This window comes from Esox lucius, chromosome 15 (assembly GCF_011004845.1).
Source record: "Esox lucius isolate fEsoLuc1 chromosome 15, fEsoLuc1.pri, whole genome shotgun sequence".
Classification (NCBI taxonomy): Eukaryota; Metazoa; Chordata; class Actinopteri; order Esociformes; family Esocidae; genus Esox; species Esox lucius.
In genome coordinates, this window is record NC_047583.1 from 31363138 (window position 1) to 31377218 (window position 14081).

A 14081-nucleotide genomic window follows, 5' to 3' on the forward strand; every position below is an offset into this window, starting at 1 on the left:
GTACCCCCCAACACACACACACACAAACACATTCAATACTGAGGAGTCTAGTTCAGGATTACGGCGGTCGCAGAAGGGACCAGCGACCCCGGAAGAGGCCATGATAAGGAGACATCCTCCGAAGCCCATTCTGCAAAGCTTGTTCTGCTTCTTATCACGTTGTTCCTTCAACCAGGAAGTAGGCTGGAACAAATTCAAAAGGAGGTGAGCGCTCCTCCAGCCATGCAATCTTGTGGGCACACAACCTGGCACAAGGAGCATGATTTGCCATAGCAACCCAATTCCACCATCCTTTCTCTTAACCCAGATGTTGCTGAGCCAATTTGTGCCACACTTTACAGAACTCCCAGGCCTCGTCAGTATGCCACGACCAAGTTTAGCGAAAGTATGGTGAGTTACAAACAGCAGGTGAAAATAATGCTAATTACCACAAACTTTCACTTAATTACCTGGAACCCTTGACTGACACAAGAGAATTAAAAAAAAAACTCATGTAGGCACAAAAACTCTTACAAGCACACACACCACCCACAAAAAATTAACAGAGCATGGCATTCACATTAATTTGTCGCAAAATATCACTTTTCCAGTGCCTCAAGAGATTACATGAGAAATCCAGACGAAGACACATTAAGGATTGGACCCCACGCACTGTCTTCAAATGTACAGTCACGCTAGCTTACATTGGTAATAACACAAAAACCCAAAGAGCATATCGCAAAGTTCATGAATCACTGTATTAACGTAGTCATGTTGCAGAAATATCAAATCAATGTTTGTAAGTCATTTATCACTTCAATGGCACTAATTTGTTAAAGTTCTAGTTGATTGGAAATCATACCATAAAAACACTGGCCCTAGACGCGGAAGCCGTATTAACCACTAGAAGATAATATGAATCTGAAACCTTCAGACTGAATCGAAGGCTGATGATGGCAAGGGGTGGGGGTTGGGCTGGACAAGCACAGGCAAATGCTCTTCTTACTTGTACACGCTCACTCAAACATCCGCACGCTCTACGACAAACACACTAGCTGTCAGATATTTGTTCAGTGCTTGTGTGCATGGATGTTTATTGCACCGGACCTGTCTTTAACATGTGACTACACATTTGTTACCTGGAATGTTGGAAATGTTTAGATACTGTTCGGGAGTCATCACTACATATAGAAGCAACATTACAATTCTCACCAAGTGACGGAATGCTAAGTATTTATATGACATTCCTGGATGTGGTATTCTGTAAACCTCAACCAAGTCAAATAAAATCATGTTTTACACGAGGGACAAATCACATTGGGCTGCAGAGACTGTATTTCTTTTACCTGTAGAATATGTTTATTAAAATCCATTCGCGTGCAACTATTGAAATATTTCCATTATCATTTCGACATATTTCCAATCTAGTTTCAGATCTGTGACCTGAATGTGTTTTTTTAAGTCAATCATAGATTAGAGCATCTGACTATTAACTGAAAGGTGAAAAGGCTGTCCTTGAATAAGACCGTTAATCCAAATTCCTTCACTGGGCACAAGATATACCAACCCGCTTTCTTTTTGTGCAATACCCCTCGCATGTATGTACTACGACAAACTCTAAATTGTTCAATCCTGCACCAAAAGTAAAATTTTCCTTGAAAATTATTAAGGGCCGCTTACCCTGTGATGCGTGGCAGTGTGTCCGTGGACATGAGTTTAAGCGGATGTTTGTCCCTCTCGATGAGCCACACAGTGTAGCGTCCACTCTGCTGGGGATGAAGGAAAACGGACATGTCCAGCCCACATCGCTCCCGACCTCCCCACAACCAGGGACTCAGGACCCAGGGCCCGGCCAACACGGAACTGTTCACCCAGAAAAACTGACCTGTGGTGAGGAGGTAGAGAGGTAGAAAGGATAGACAGAGAGAGAGAGAAACAGACAGGGATGAAGAGAGAGAAAGAATCCAAAGAAATAGAATTAGAGGAGAGAAAAGTTGGAGAGGGATAGAGGGATACATGTTAGTTCTAGTGGTTTAGCATTGATTTGACACAACACGTTTGTATTGCTTTGTACGGTAATGCACGTTATGATAATATAGTTTGACAGAAACCCTTGCCCCTACCTAGTATATACCTATAGATCTGACGCTATTGGATCAGTGAACACAATACGACAAAATATCCACCCTACCAACTGCTTACTTGCCTACTGAAGATAAGTAGAGTCAGTCCTGGCTGATCTTACTACCAGAGAACAGATGCTGCATTACATGGTCTTAGCAGGCAAGTAGGCAACACTCCTATAAAAAAAACAACCTGGGAAGTCATTTGTGAACATAATCATTTGTAGAGAGCCAGGGATGGTCATAGAGAGCCAAGGAATGGTCAACAGAGGTCCTGAGTCTCTTGTAACTAAAGATCCCAAGGACAGGTCAGTAGCATAGGAGGATGAAACCATCATAACAGTAGGGTTATAGATCCCCCGTGTCCTGGCAATATTTCTAGACTGACCTGCAATTGGCTTATGTGTTCACCCAGGTCATTGCTGTAAATGGCAGTGGATTCTCAGTCAACATGGTAAAAAAAAAGGTTATAATTAATAAAAATAATGCTTATCCGATTCTTTCAGATCGACATGCCTAGGGGAAAGATGCTAAGCTTAGTTGCTTGACAGTAAAGTTAGGAATACTGTACATTAGACAAGAACAAATATATTTGATTCTAGGGGGCAATCACATTATGCAAAATGTTCTTGTCATCCTGATGTCTACGACTGTGCTCACATCATGCAACTTTGCTCACATCCATTCTGACCCTTTCCTGCCTTGTGGTTTCCAGATGTGTTGTGATTTGACTTCTCTGTGGTTGTTGCTGAGCAACAGAAAAGTTACACAAGCCCCCGCATCACTACAAAACACATGCATGATGATATTGCGTTTGTGTTCATTTTAAATGCATTTATGGTTTCAAAGTTCATTTTGATTTGTGTGATTTGTTAATTACGGTTACCTTTATACAATACTTCGGTTGGAATTAATCTATCCAAATTATGTAGAAAAAAAGATACTTTCCAGGGGGTGTACAAACATTATCACATAACTTTAAATATGTGGGCCCTAAGGTGCGGATTGGGAGAACACAAGCACCGTAAAGGCACTAGGACTGTTCTGGATACTTGGCAGTGGGGCTCTTCCCCAGAGTCAGATTAACTACTAGATGAAAAATTATGAAGGAAGCTAGCAATCTTTTATGGGCCAATGTTAACTTGCATTCATAAAGACTAGATGTTTACAGAAAGAGCAACCATGTTAGCAAATACGTAGATATTGTGCTCATGCTAGTTAGCAACAGTGCAAAGTTTAAATCGCAAACATACAAATTCTATCTATGAGTTAATCTACATTGGATATAAAAAGTCTACACACCCCTGTTAAAATGCCAGGTTTTTGTGATGTAAAAGAATGAGACAAAGATAAAACATGTCAGAACTTTTTCCACTTTTAATGCGACCTATAATGTGAACAATTCAATTGAAAACCAAACTGAAATCTTCAAGGGAGAACAATGAAAAATAAAAACATTACAATAACCTGGTTGCATAAGTGTGCAAGCCCTCTTATAACTGGGGATGTGGCTGTGTTCAGAATTAACCAATCACATTCAAACCAATCACATTCAAACCAATTACACACCTGCCATCATTTAAAGTGACTCTGATTAATCACAAATAAAGTTCAGCTGTTCTAGTAGGATTTTCCTGTAGGGGGGCTTCCAAAAGGCCTACAGCAACATAACATTTCTGGCAAGTACTGGTTGTTTGCTACATGTGACACCAATCTCCTGCATTCTTCATATGAATGGGCTATGGGGTAGGGTGGCAAAACAGAAGCCTTTTCTTAAAAAGAAAAACATCCAAGCCAAGCTGAAGTTGGCAAAAACAAACATCAAGTCCCCCAGAAGCCCATGGGAAAATGTGTTATGGTCTGATTAAACCAAGGTTGAACTTTTGGCCATAATTCCAAAAGGTATGTTTGGTGCAAAAACAACACTGCACATCACCCAAAGAACACCATACCCACAGTGAATCATGGTGGTGGCAGCATCATGCTTTGGGGCTGTTTTTCTTCAGCTGGAACCGGGGCCTTAGTCAGGGTGGATGAAATTATGAAGAGTTCCAAATACCAGGCAGTTATCGCACAAAACCTTCAACCATCTGTTAGAAAGCTGAAAAAGAAAAGGAAGTTCACCTTTCCGCATGACAACGACCCAAAGCACACATCCAAATCCACAAAAGCATGGCTTCACCAGAAGAAGATTAACGTTTTGGAATGGCCCAGCCAAAGCCCAGACCTGAATCCAATTGAACATCTGTGGGGTGATCTGAAGAGGGCTGTGCACAGGAGATGTCCTCACAATCTGACAGATTTGAAGCGCTTTTGCAAAGAAGAGTGGGCAAATATTGCCACGTCATGATGTGCCATGCTAATAGACTCCTACCCAAAAAGACTTAGTTCTGTAATAAAATCAAAAGGTGCTTCAACAAAGTATTAGTTTAAGGGTGTGCAACCAGGTTATTTTGCCCCCTCAAAGATTTCAGTTTGTTTTTCAATTGAATTGTTCACGTTATAGGTCACATTAAAGGTGGAAAAAGTTCTGACATGATTTATCTTGTCTCATTCTCTTACATCGTTTTGTTTTTATTTGAGGCTATGAGAGTCAATTGCAAAACATTCTTCCTCGACCCCATTTTAATATCAGGTGACCCCACATGGGGTCATTGCCCCTAGTTTTGGAACCTCTGCTCCATATGATTAATCTGAAAGGATTTACTTGATTGTGTGCAAATGTTATACTGCTAATCTGCATTAGTAAAGTAAAGCAACAAAGCATACATGCAGGACTATACTCTAGGGCTGCAATATTCTTCAAATCAAAACCCAAATTATAAATTAAACCCATGAAACATTAAACTTCAATAGACAACTGTTTTATCTCAACATGATGATTAGAGGTTACTTCAGAAGAAAACCTATAGATCAATCTCAATCGACACCATGAATAAAACGGAAATAGAAAAATGAATAAAAACAGAGAAGCTATATCAAAGCGGTGTCTACAATCTTTGATATGAAGTCCCCTCTCTCCAACAGACTCATTGAGCTTGTTCAATCAGGAATTTCACCAGAAACAGCAGCAGGAAAAAACTACAAAGACGCCCTGCTTTAAGAGAGAATATTCCTCTTTAATGCATTAATAAAAGGCTGTGTGAGAGAACTGGCAAAACAACAGCAAAGAAATACTGTAGAACATGCTTTTACATTGGAAAAAGAAATCCAAACAGGATATAATTTGACTTTATTGTTTGTTTTGTTTACCACTGTGGTGATGATAGAGCAGTAAACTTTCTCGGCTCCTGGTTTCATAAATCTAATAAAGCTATCACAAATGTATGACTTTTCATACATACAAAGTTATCACGAATGCATGACTTTTCACAACAATAGCTGGTAATTTTATTCATTTTTTCCTTTCCATTTCCAGCAAGCATTTAATCCTTGAATGACAAATACTTTGCAATTTTCAGCTTCTTTGCTATCCAAATGCATCAAGCCCCCATACTAACTTGAACATGGATTGTATTAGGTGTTTGTTATTTGTGCACCCCCTCAATTCTTTAACAGACGCCATATGAGATAGTCTGTTACAGAACCATGAGAGGACGGTAGTGACTCAAAGACACAAAGTTTCTGATGTAATGTCATGATAGGTAAGGTTAGTATTGGTATCAAACCCGCAGACTGAGATAACTTGACTGTGGATCGTTTAATGTATTTTCTGGGCCACATAGTTCATAGACTAACAAGACCTGGTATTCCCACACTCTACATATTAGAATGGTTTCTTTTGTTTTATAATTGCTGTGACAAAATACAATGCAGAATTGGGCATAAATGACAACAACACCTACTATACTGTAACCCTATTTTTAAGAACAATTGTTGTTCAATATTTAGCTTCTGATTAAAATACACTTAGAAATAGCTGGTCAAAAAGCAACATTCTCAGTAACGGTTAGATAAACCTTTCGCTTATCTATACTGTGATATGTTGTTGTTTGTCTACATTAGTTGAATACATGGCAATGTCTGCTAAAAGACTAACATTTACATGTATGTACAGTATATTTAAAAATCAAACTGGGTATTATTATCTGTTTTGTTTCAGGACTGAGATCATCAGAATAATGTTCTGCATGCTTAAAAAGAAATACTTTCACAAAACATTTTGTGTATTTACCACACTATAGTGCCATCAGACTTCTGATACAAATGCTGGGTGAAACCGGTCCACCACATAATGAACCACTGTGGAGCAATTGTGTAGAAAAGTATATTGACAAATACAGCTTTTTATGAACCCTATCCTAAAATCCAATAGTGTTTTTCAGCTTGCTGTAATAGAAATGACAAAATACTATTTCAAATGAATACTAATACAAATTAATACTTACTGTAATGTAATACTGAATATTTTTGTACTTGACACACATTATGTAATTTTTGGCAAGATGCTTATATTTTTGTACATTTTAGAAAGTGGTACTCATGAGTTCTAGTCATCCAGTACTGTAATAAGACATTTCCCATTTCTTATTATATGTTCCAACCTGCAAAATAAACATTTTCGTCTCATTCCAAAGATGCATACTAGGAATAGATGAATAGACATTTTTTTCCCTGAGAAACAGAAAGCCTTATGTTCTTTGGTATGGCTGGGGATTTACTTAAGCGGTTGGGGGTTGCTTGGCTTTCACAACATCTTCCCTAAACTGTTCTTTCAGCTCTGTACTTACCCAAACTCTTAACACTAGATTGTAGTTTAAAATTGCTGTTGCATACCGCAGTGGAACTAGATTGAATGTTTCACCATTGTTTTAACTCTCGTATCAGTCTGTGAAATTATACACAATGCATCAGTCAGGCTGGTTCCAGTGGACTAGCAGTATGATCTAGCCTGAAACTAATTGTGCCAATTGTTATTTAAAATGCAACATTGTGGTCAGGACTTTGAATTTTGGCGTAATGACCCTATAGAGAGGACGCCGTCCATGGGGTAGTGAATACTGTGTTCACAACCCTAGGTTCTAGTCGGACATGGGTTTCTTGGCCATGTTGTGCTCTAGGTAGGTTGGAGACCTGCAAGCTGGCAGATGAATGCGTATTTCTCACATAGGTGCTGAAAAGTATTTCCTGGTTGAGCAATCAGTGTGATACAGGACAGAACCATTTGTTGAGACTTCTGAGTCTGTCTGGAGATGCTGTGACAAGGCATGGACAGCTAATTGGACATCACAGACTTGGGGGAGAAAGAAAACATGAAAGGAAAATAAAAATATAAATCCATAGGAGTTTGGATTATTTTGATATACACCAGTGTCTAATAATGCTGCAATAAGTTCTAAATTTCCTGAAACAGACATTTGGGGTTTTAGCTTATGAGGAAGACATGTTCATTGCTTGAGGGAAAAACCTTGATATTCACGGATTTAAAGTGCATTTGCCACACATTCTCTTGTAAGTCAGGCAATTTTGCCATAGTTAATAGACTTTTTAGGCAATAACTTGAGAGCAGACTAAACTGTGACGACTGCGCCCTCTGCTGCCTCTCCTCACCCTGCAGCAGGCAGGCCCCAGCGGTCGACGTCACCGGTCTTCTGACACCACCGCCCAACTCTTTCATTCATTTCACCTGTTGTCTTGTTTAGCGCACCTGGTTCCTCATTCTATCATTCCCCTCAGTATATATGTTCCCTCTGCTTCCCCTGTCTTTGTGTGTTATTGTCTCGCCTGCTAAGAGCATTGTTAGGCTATGCCAGTTTTCTAACTATTATATAACAGGGAACAACTACGACTTTGTCTTCCTGCTCCTCATTTCCACTCAAGCCTGACAGAATAACACACCCTGAATCAAATATGGAGCAAAGAGGAGCCGAAGGTGAGGCCAGGGATGCGGAGTGAAGGAACACTCATCGCTCCGCGATGGTCACCGTTTTAAAATTGGTAAAGCGCCTAGAGCTGAGCCAGCAGAGCCCCGCAACATCGGTCGTGTTGCCACCACCTGAGGCTGTGTCGCCCGGTGTGGGGACGATGCACATCCCGCTTCCCCGGGATTACGACAAGACGGCGGACAGCTGCCAGGGTTTCATGCTGCAGGTCAACATCGCACTCCAGACGATCCATCCTGTGCTGACAGACGCCCAAAAGATCTCCTCGCTCGTCTCCTGCCTGTGCGGGAAAGCCCTGGAGTGGTATGGAACATTGAGGGTCCCACCCAGGGCAGCTACGCCGAATTCATCCGCCGCTTCCGAGCCGTGTTCGACCATCCACACGAGGGGAGAGAGGCGGGTGAACGGCTGTTCCATCTACGACAGGGGACGAGATCGGCGCAGGAGTTCACACTGGAGTTCCGGACCCTGGCAGCGGGACCTGGGTGGAACGAGCGGGCTCTCATCGACCACTACCGGTGCAGCCTTCGCGAGGACGTCCGGAGGGAGTTAGCAAGTCGGGACGCGACCCTCTCCTTTGATCAGCTGGTGGAACTGTCTGTCCGTCTCGACAATCTGCTGGTTGCCTGAGGACGTCCCGGAAGAGGCTCGTCCGTTCCACCCTAACAACTGGATACCGCCGTCCCCATGGACCTGGGGGCGGCTGCGCTCCCGGCAGTGGTCGAGGAGGACAGGTGTGGAGTGCTTCCAAAAGGAGACGAGGCCGTTCCGCTGCACCACACTACTCCTCCTTCCCAGAGTTGACAGGCGACAGGCATGGCACTTCCGCATCACCCCAGGTAGCACATGCCCATTCACCCCTTGCCTCTCCTCTCTCCCTGTGCACTGTCCCTGATGAGTTCCCTGGTTTTCCATTGCTTTCCCAGTGTAAGGCGCTGAAGACTCGGGTGCGGCTGGAAACTCTCCCACGTTCCCTGTCGTGTTGGGTTTCCCCTGGTTGTCTCTCCATGACCCTGTCATTTCTTGGTCAAGTCAGGGTCTTTCGGGGTGGTCGTGAAATTGTCAAGGTAGATGTTTGGGTGTTTCCATTTGATCGTCCCATACCGAAACGGCGGCAATGGCCGCGTACGTTGAGGAGGTGCTGGAACAGGGGTACATTAGGCCCTTCAAGTAACAGGTCTCCTCAAGTTTCTTTTTTGTTAGAAAGAAGGACGGTGGTTTGCGTAAGTGCATCGATTACAGGGCACTGTAAAAGATCACCATCCCGTTCCGCTATCCTCTTCCTCTGATCTCTGCGGAGGTGGAGAACATGCACAGGGCCCGCTTTTTCACGAAATTAGACCTATAATCTTGTGCGTATCCGGGAGGGGGACGAGTGGAAGACAGCCTTCAGCACCACCTCTGGCCATTATGAGTATTTAGTTATGCCGTACGGTTTGATGAATGCCCCATCAGTCTTTCAATCCTTCATCAACGATGTGTTCAGGGACATGTTATGCGAGGGCGGATTTTGCAGATTTTCCCACTTACAAAGCATGTAGAAGTCTGTAATTTTTATCATAGGTACTCTTCAACTCTGAGTGAGGGAATCTAAAACAAAAGTCCAGAAAATGTATTTGCATTTTATTGCATGACATAAGTATGCATTTATAGAGATCATACGTTTCCTGTAGTTCTTGACCAGGTTTGCACACACTGCAGCAGGGATTTTGGCCCACTCCTCCATACAGACCTTCTCCAGATCCTTCAGGTTTCGGGGCTGTCGCTGGGCAATACGGACCTTCAGCTCCCTCCAAAGATTTTCTATTAGGTTCAGGTCTGGAGACTGGCTAGGCCACTCCAGGACCTTGAGATGCTTCTTACGGAGCCACTCCTTAGTTGCCCTGGCTGTGTTTTGGGTCGTTGTCATGCTGGAAGACCCAGCCACGACCCATCTTCAATGCTCTTACTGAGGGAAGGAGGTTGTTGACCAAAATCTTGCGATACATGGCCCCATCCATGTATGTGGGATGGTGTTCTTGGGGTTGCACTCATCCTTCTGCTTCCAAACACGGTGAGTGGAGACCAAAAAGCTCTATTTTTAAAAGATCACATGACCGTCTCCCATTCCTCCTCTGGACCATCCAGATGGTCATTGGCAAACTTCACATGGGCCTGGACATGCGCTGGGGCAGGGGGACCTTGCGTGCGCTGCAGGATTTTAATCCATGATGGCGTAGTGTGTTACTAATGGTTTTCCTTGAGACTGTAGTCCCAGCTCTCTTCAGGTCATTGACCAGGTCCTGCCGTGTAGTTCTGGACTGATCCCTCACCTTCCTCATGATCATTGATGCCCCACGAGGTTAGATCTTGCATGGAGCCCCAGACCGAGGGAGATTGAGCGTCATCTTGAACTTGAACCATTTTCTAATAATTGCGCCAACAGTTGTTGCCTTCTCACCAAGCTGCTTGCCTATTGTCATATAGCCCATCCCAGCCTTGTGCAGGTCTACAATTGTATCCCTGATGTCCTTACACAGCTCTCTGGTCTTGGCCATTGTGGAGAGGTTGGAGTCTGAGTGTGTGGACAGGTGTCTTTTATACAGGTAACGAGTTCAAACAGGTGCAGTTAATACAGGTAATGATTGGAGAACATGAGGGCTTCTTAAAGAAAAACTATCCTGCTGCCTCTGGGGCCTGCCTGCTGCCAGTTTTCTTCGTCTTCCTGCTCTTCATTTCCACTCTAGCCTGACATTAACATATTCATTGGTGGTTGTATAGTGTTCCATGCATATTGCCCCCTGAAACAAGTTAGCCTAACCCAAGAAGACTTGCCAGAAATTAACATCTAAAGCGATGGCCACAACCCAATTAATTTAAAACAATCAAATAAAGCTCCTACTGTATAGCAATTGATGAATTATGATAGGCATTGCAAACAATTCTGCGCTGAGTAATATAATGTCTATATTCTAAAGTATTCCCTACATAGTGCACTACTTTTGCCCAGTGCCCTATGGGCCACTATAAAAGACATACAATGCCATTTGGCACAGACTTCAAATATAATCCCAGTCAAAAGGCTGAAGAAGGAAGGGAAAAACAGAACGTTTACATGTTTTTTTTTCTCTAATCCTCTTACCAAAGACAATGTATTTTCTTTCTGAATGAGCATGGGTTTTCAGTATTCATAACTTCTGACATTTCTTAGTGCAGATTACAGTACATTATCAGAATTCAGCAAAATGGTTTACAAGACCTCTAAAAGCTTTCTGACCCCCTAGAAACAAAAGAAGCTGACTTGTTTTTCTCTCGTCTCATCTTGGCATACATCCCGTGGAGACAAGGTGTGGATCAATCCTGCTTGTTTTGCTATTTGTGTATTTTTTCCCTAAATAATATGGCAGACTGTGTCCATCGGGAACATTTTGTTTCTTGAGCTAACATTTTCACCAGCAATTAAAAATCATCCAGTGTCCCCTTTGCGCCAAAGCAGGAATTTTCTTTTTATTATTAGTATTTTATGCTCCATTGTGTGGAAGTTATTAGATTTTGAATGCACATGAACGCTTGGGAGAATATTTTACCATTTCATCTCATCTCTTGTCAACGGTAATTAGTCACAGTTTCTAGACTACACAAGTGATCGTGCCATTTGAGGGAAAAAATCCCTAAATAGCTTGCTTCCATTTCACCGGATTTAGAGCATGTTACAGGTGCATCGCTGCAACCTTTTAACTATATATTTTTTTAACTATGTTTGTAAAGATAATGGTAATTAAATATAATGCAAAATGTGGTGGCAGATATTTTTTATTTGTTCTTCAGGCACAGAGCACATAAGTATCTGATACATGTAACTGTATACTGGATTTAATTTGTCAAATTGACAAGTTACTTTAATGTTCAAGAATATATGTTTAACTATTGTCAAAGACCTAGAGGGTTTCATACAGAGCTAACTCAACCGGTACTCAGACAACACATTGTTTGTTGTACCAAAACACTATCAAAGTGAAATCATAGTGGAAACATGCAGGGCAGTGTTGTGAAATACAACATTATGCCAGAGAAGTGTTGGTTAGAAATAGTTACTGTTGAATTGCACCAAAACCGCTAGACATACAAGCCATTTAGATAATTCGATTTCTTAGTCTTTTTAGTAATGACTTAATTACAATGTTCATTATTCTATTAGCTTTTCCCTATTGTGGCACTAATTTGGCGATGATACAATATTAATCGAGAAGACTGTGTGTTCAATTGATGATTGCACAGCATGTTGTCACAATTCTAAATCACTCTGCTAAATCCCCAGCACCTGTTCTGTTTCGGTTTCTTTTCTTTTTTGTACCTCTTTCAGTTATTTATTAACAGCTGGAACTTTTTCGACATTCATCCATTCTAGTGGTGCAGAGACCAAAAACCACATTGACAGTAACAGCGAGTAAAAGAAAAGGCACAGGAAGGAGCTGCAACGTGGCTGCTGCCAAAAGGTAGACCATGTCAGACTCATCCATTTGTGAAATTTACATTTATCATTGTATAAGTAAAGGTTTCTAGAATCCGAGACCCGTCACCAATGATCCAAATAAGAGTCAGACACATCAGGGATCTGGCAACCCTTCACGTTTCAATGTTCATTAGTCACATTTACTGCACAACATAAGATGATGTTACCGATTTACCAAAACATGACTTTGCTTCTCAAAAGTGGATTCTGTTGAAGAGCATTTAGTAGATTAATAAACAACTTTGCTATGTGGATTTTGATTTATCAAATTATTACATTTATTGTTAGATTTTTTGAAATAAATAAAACATGACAAACCAAATTCAACATCAGCCTACTGTAAACAGTTACATCAGCCAACTGTAAACCTATAACATGCATGCCCCCTGTCAAGGAAAAACACACCTTTGAACAAGGTTGATGGCTATTGTAGAACTTTTCTCAATTTCGAAAAAGATGACTGAGCAGTACTATTTTATAACCAGACTTAATAGGAGAAGAATAGTTTTGGCTCTGTAGCACTCAATGTTTAATGCAAGGGAGAGACCAAGGCAAATTGGAACATGGGTCAGATAAAACAGGCCTGCAGTACTATGGTTGCAGCAAATCTTTGGCAGTGAAACATTTTTTTGGTCAGCAATTACATACCTATAGCAACAATAACAATTTTAGAAAATGGAAACTAGAAAATGATTAGCCAAGAGTGAAAAATATGATGTTGAGTCAATGTATAATCACAAGGCAAACGGCAGTCATAAGGCAAACGTGATTCCCAGTAACTCCTTGTTTGGAAGCTACAAACTGGCCCAAAGTCAACTGCTTACCCTCCAACATGTTAATGGTAAGCAGTGTTTTAAGAAAGACCTGGCTAGGTGGGCAAGACATTTCCTTATGCACATCCATTTTTTAACTCTCATGATCCTGTTGGGAGTTGTTGAAATAATACAAGGTTGTAACTACCGATCATGAAATTGGGATTAATGTGGGACAGTGGAATGAATTAGTATTGATTTTTATGATTTTTTATATTTTGTCCAAATCTTAATGGCCAATCATTAATGGCCTACTTTTGATTTCTATTACAGAAACACCTTGAATCCTCGCAATAACAAACTGAAAGTTTAAGACATCCTTTGAATTACATGTCACCAGGACATTCTGCATGTTTTCTCACTTCTTTCCCAACACTTTCGCTTTGGATGTGAATGTCAAATTGTATAGATAGCCTATCATTAAAAATAACTTGGAAGAACTATGATTTTTTTATTATTACTATTTTTCATCATGCTCAGTTGAGCACGTGCACAGATTGACCCCAGGGGCTTGAGCCCCTGCCCCTCAGGCTCAACAAGTGCCAACCATTATTCACAAGAAGGGCATGCATTATCCGTCTGTGTGATGCACGTCACTTGGTCAGAAGGGCATGCATTATCCGTCTGTGTGATGCACGTCACTTGGTCAGAAGGGCATGCATTATCCGTCTGTGTGATGCACGTCACTTGGTCAGAAGGGCATGCATTCTCCGTCTGTGTGATGCACGTCACTTGGTCAGAAGGGCATGCGTCATCCATCTGCGTAACGTACATTGCAGATGTTAAGCCCTTT

At 41.5% G+C, this 14081-nt stretch overlaps 1 protein-coding gene across 1 annotated transcript in view; it reads right to left on the bottom strand.

Moving 5' to 3' along the window:
• The window catches only part of alk (ALK receptor tyrosine kinase), a 630515-nt gene that overhangs the window by 245611 nt on the left and 370823 nt on the right, over positions 1 to 14081 (bottom strand). The window contains exon 4 of the mRNA XM_020053911.3: positions 1660 to 1864. Within this exon, the coding sequence (XP_019909470.3) occupies positions 1660 to 1864 (205 nt within the window). The remainder of the gene's footprint in view (positions 1 to 1659; positions 1865 to 14081) is intronic.